At 64.6% G+C, this 1,885-nt stretch overlaps 1 protein-coding gene across 2 annotated transcripts in view; it reads right to left on the reverse strand.

Moving 5' to 3' along the window:
• Nucleotides 1-468: 468 nt before the first annotated feature.
• NTRK1 (neurotrophic receptor tyrosine kinase 1) overlaps nucleotides 469-1,885 on the reverse strand; it is an 18,974-nt gene continuing 17,557 nt past the window's right edge. For both annotated transcript variants that reach the window (XM_029935946.1, XM_029935945.1), the window contains one exon: nucleotides 469-850. In XM_029935946.1, the coding sequence (XP_029791806.1) occupies nucleotides 665-850 (186 nt within the window). In that variant the 3' untranslated portion in view covers nucleotides 469-664. The remainder of the gene's footprint in view (nucleotides 851-1,885) is intronic.

Below are 1,885 nucleotides of genomic sequence, written 5' to 3' on the forward strand. Positions count from 1 at the left end.
AGCCAGGAAGAGTGACAGAGGGGAAGGAACACGGGTCCCCCCTCCCTCACCATCCCTGCATCCTGTGCCTTCCCTGTCTCTGCTGTGTGCACTCACCCACTCTTGCTCTCTCTCTCTCTATCTCACGCCTCGTTCCTACCATGTGCCTGCTCGTTCTGTGCACACCAGTACAAGGCACACCCACCCCACCAATGTGTCCACCCGGTCCCCCACGGCATCTAACTTCCATCCCTCGTGGGGAGAGGCGATTCAGGTCTGGAGCTCTGGGAAGCCTGCCCTGCGGCAGCCTCTCCACCAGGGGAACACCACGATCCCAAGGCCAGGAGACTGCCACACCCGGAGGTGACAGCTGCGTGGAGCAGGGCCACGGCTGAGGGCAGCAAGAGAGGGAGGCTCATCCCCTACCTGGGTCTCGATACCCCTCTCCCGGAGTGACGTCATCCCAAGAACTGGCAAGAGACACACGGCCAAGGGATAATAAATATAATTGCTATGACGAAACCGGCCCAGGGAGGCAGGGACGTCGTACGCTCCCAGACCCCACTTGTCCCCTCCGGCATGCTGAGGGTCAGTTAGATGCTGAGATCACCCAGGGGCTGCTGGGAGGGCCGGGGGTGACCGCGCGCAGGCCCGGGGTTCGGGCTGCCGGGACCCCGGCGGCGCCCTAGCCCAGGACGTCCAAGTAGACGGGAGGCGCCTGGGCCAGGGCCTGCAGCCGGGCGTGCACCTCCTTGATGGTGTGGCGCTGCTGGGGCTCCCGCTGCCAGCAGCCCCGCATGATGGCGTAGACCTCCGGCGGGCAGGCCCGGGGCCGCTCCAGCTCGCGCCCCTGCGTGATGCACTCGATCGCCTGGGGCCACCCGGGGGACAGAGAGAAGAGGGCAAGGAGTGCTGGAGCAGCACCGCCTCCCGGAGGCCCTGCGGGCAGGTCACACACAGCCCTGGGCCTCGGGGCTACTAATACTCTAAAAGGATGCAGTGAGCCCCGAGGCTCCTTTCCACTGGGACACCGAGCAGCGGGGAGTCAGGCTAGGCAGGCTCTGGGGGCAGGAGCTTCCAGAAGGGCTGGGATGAGACCCTCAGAACCCCTGCCAGGGCTGCACAGAGGGAGGGGACGAGGGGACGCCCCCCCCCCCCCCCCCCCCCCCCCCCCCCCCCCCCCCCCGCCTCTCAGCCCCAGAGGGCAAAGAGAAAATAGAGCAGGGTGGCACGTTAACGGCCTTGAAAAGGGCCGGCTTGCAACTTAAGGCACGAGCAACCCTTTTCCTCTCCTGTGGACACCATTCTGCGGGGAGCTAGCTCCTCTTAAAATTTGAAGCTGCAGCAGGGGAGATCAAAGTTAGACTCCAGGAAGGACTGTCAGAGTGGCGGAGGGATCCAAAGGAGAGGTGGAGGGAGGGGAGGTGGGGAGGGGCCTGGAGCTTCCTCGCCCCTTCTGCCCTCCCTCCCCATTAGAGGACTTGGGTTATGGGCTGCACTAATTCCATTCCTTCTCTCAGTGCTTGAGAAAATTAAAATCTATAACCCTCTCCCCCACCCCACCAGCCTCCAGGGAGCAGACTGCATTAGGAGAAGAAATGGAAGCTGACAGCTGCGAGCCAAGGAGGGGGAGGGGGCTGCTCTGGGAGACGGAACACCTGGGGCCTGCGCTGGCCGTGTCTGCCGCCAGGGCAGAGGGAGCGGACGGGCCTGTCCTTCCTGCAGTCTGACCTCCGGCCCTCCTGCTGCAGCCCAGGCCCTCTGGCGCTGTGCTCCTCCCAGGCCTCTCCCTTCCACCCAGATGAAGCCTGCGAGGTCTGTAAAGTGCAGCTAGGGATGGGGGTCTGGGCTCCATCTGCAAAGTGCTTTGGGGGCTCCCCCAGGAGCCAGCTGGGGCTGGGCTGAC

Source organism: Suricata suricatta, chromosome 3 (genome assembly GCF_006229205.1).
Source record: "Suricata suricatta isolate VVHF042 chromosome 3, meerkat_22Aug2017_6uvM2_HiC, whole genome shotgun sequence".
In the NCBI taxonomy this organism is placed as follows: Eukaryota; Metazoa; Chordata; class Mammalia; order Carnivora; family Herpestidae; genus Suricata; species Suricata suricatta.